This window comes from Camelina sativa, chromosome 13 (assembly GCF_000633955.1).
Source record: "Camelina sativa cultivar DH55 chromosome 13, Cs, whole genome shotgun sequence".
In the NCBI taxonomy this organism is placed as follows: domain Eukaryota; kingdom Viridiplantae; phylum Streptophyta; class Magnoliopsida; order Brassicales; family Brassicaceae; genus Camelina; species Camelina sativa.
The window spans coordinates 1,445,904-1,447,804 of record NC_025697.1 but is presented as its reverse complement, the minus strand read 5'-3'; the positions used below and the strand labels follow the sequence as shown (position 1 = coordinate 1,447,804).

Here is a 1,901-nt window from a genome sequence, read left to right as displayed (position 1 = left end):
AGAGAATGTCAAATCCGATGATGTTCTCGGAGAGCTCAAGTAAAAACAGCAGAAGAGTTCATCAAAGGAGAGACAGGAAGATGTGGAAGAAACCCATCAAGATTTCTAGACTGCCCAGTTTTGGATTCTCCGGTTCCGACTTCACTGTTGATCAGATTCCGGCCATCTTCTCCGGCTACACTGCCGAGTCTGAAGATTCTTCTTCTTCTTCTTCTTCTTCTGAGATGTCTGATGATTCCAGAACTTACTCTAAATCATCTGATGAGAACGAACATATTGACCAGGCAAGTCTCCCCCACATCTGTTGTGTTTTTTTCTTGTTCTTCATATCTCTCTGCTCATTAGATGTAATAGAATCAGAGATCTAGGATAAAAACTAATACTTATGAGTTTTGATATCAGGAAAGTTCAAGATCGGTGAAAAGACGAGCGAAATTGAAGAGTGTTTCAAGTATGAAGGTTCTTAGGAGACAGTCAACGAGGAAACTACATGGAGGAGGACAGAGACTGAAGAAGATGAGATCTTTGAAGCGTTTAACTTCAAATTCTACACACAAGAATCTCGATTCAATATCTAGGGATGGTTTTGGATTGTTAAAGCCTCATTACTTGAGACCAACGAGCTCTTCTGCTTCTAAGAATATAGAAAGTAATCAGAAGAATCTTGGAGTGGCTCGGTTGAAGAGAATAGCAAGCTTAAGATACAATGGGTTGCTTAAAGCTACGTGTTCTTCAGCTATGAAAGGTTCTTCTTCTAAGAAGAGTAATGATGTTTGCACTTATAGGTATTGTTCTCTCCACGGTAGGCGTCATAGCCACGCTACGGATAACAATGTTGGTGTTCCGTCTCTGAAACGGTTTGTGTCGATGAGGAGGAAGTTTATGAAGAGGCAGAATAGTGTGAACCGGCGTTTGGTGTTGTTGAAGCGGACTTTGAGTAGAAAGAGAGGGCCTTTAGGCGGTGGGATTGTGACTGATCAAGAGTCAAAGGAGGTGGATGATAATGCAGATGGGGAATCTAATGAAGAGGTGTTTGAAGAAGAGGTTTCTAGCTCGGAGAACGGTGGAGACAATTCAGAATCGAATGGAAGATCTAGTGAGACAGTAATGGTAGATGTTGAGGTTAATGAGGAAGGAGGTATGGTATCAATGGACACTGTTGCATCAGCTAATAAACAATGGGTTCAGGAATCTAAAACAGAGATTATGGATGATTCAGATGGAATCATTAACAAAGATTTGAAGGAAAACGCTGCACAATGGCACAATATATGTGAGCAAACTGTGATGGGTCTCGATCATGAGGAAGTGAAGAGTGAGGAAACTGTGGGAGATAATGAGAAAGTTTTCAGAGAAGGTTCCTCTCTAGAAATGAGAGAAGAGGATGGAAAGAAAACTGTGGGAGATAATAATGAAGAAGTTTTTAGAGAAGGTTCCTTTGGAGAAATGAGAGAAGAGGATGTAAAGAAAACAGTAGATGTATGGAATGAAACTGTATCGCTTGTTAAGCAAGCGTTTGATGAGATACTTGCGGAAATCACTGATGATGACTCATCCGATGATACTTCTGTTACAAAAGATGAACCTTTAGAGGATGGATTGCCAAAAGAAGATGATGTAGGAGCTGATTCGAGTGATTCATCTAGCTCGGATATGCATCCTACTGAAGGAAGGGACAACCATTTGTCTGTGATTGTTTCTGCTTTTCATATGGAATCTGATCATCAGAGAGGTCCCAAGAAGTGGACTTACTTGAAAAGGGTAATTCTTCTCAAGAGGTTTCTCAAGTCGTTGGATCGAAGAGAGAAGCGTAAGTTGTCTAATGGTGAAGACAGAGAAACAATAATGCGGTTGAGAAGAGAGTTGGTTGGGGAGAGGAAGAATGCAGAAGAATGGATGCT

At 40.9% G+C, this 1,901-nt stretch overlaps 1 protein-coding gene across 1 annotated transcript in view; it reads left to right on the top strand.

The window, feature by feature from the left end:
• The window catches only part of LOC104737827, a 2,266-nt gene continuing 370 nt past the window's right edge, over positions 6–1,901 (top strand). Inside the window, exons 1-2 of the mRNA XM_010458088.1 lie at positions 6–284; positions 403–1,898. Coding sequence (XP_010456390.1) covers positions 6–284; positions 403–1,898 — 1,775 coding nt within the window. The remainder of the gene's footprint in view (positions 285–402; positions 1,899–1,901) is intronic.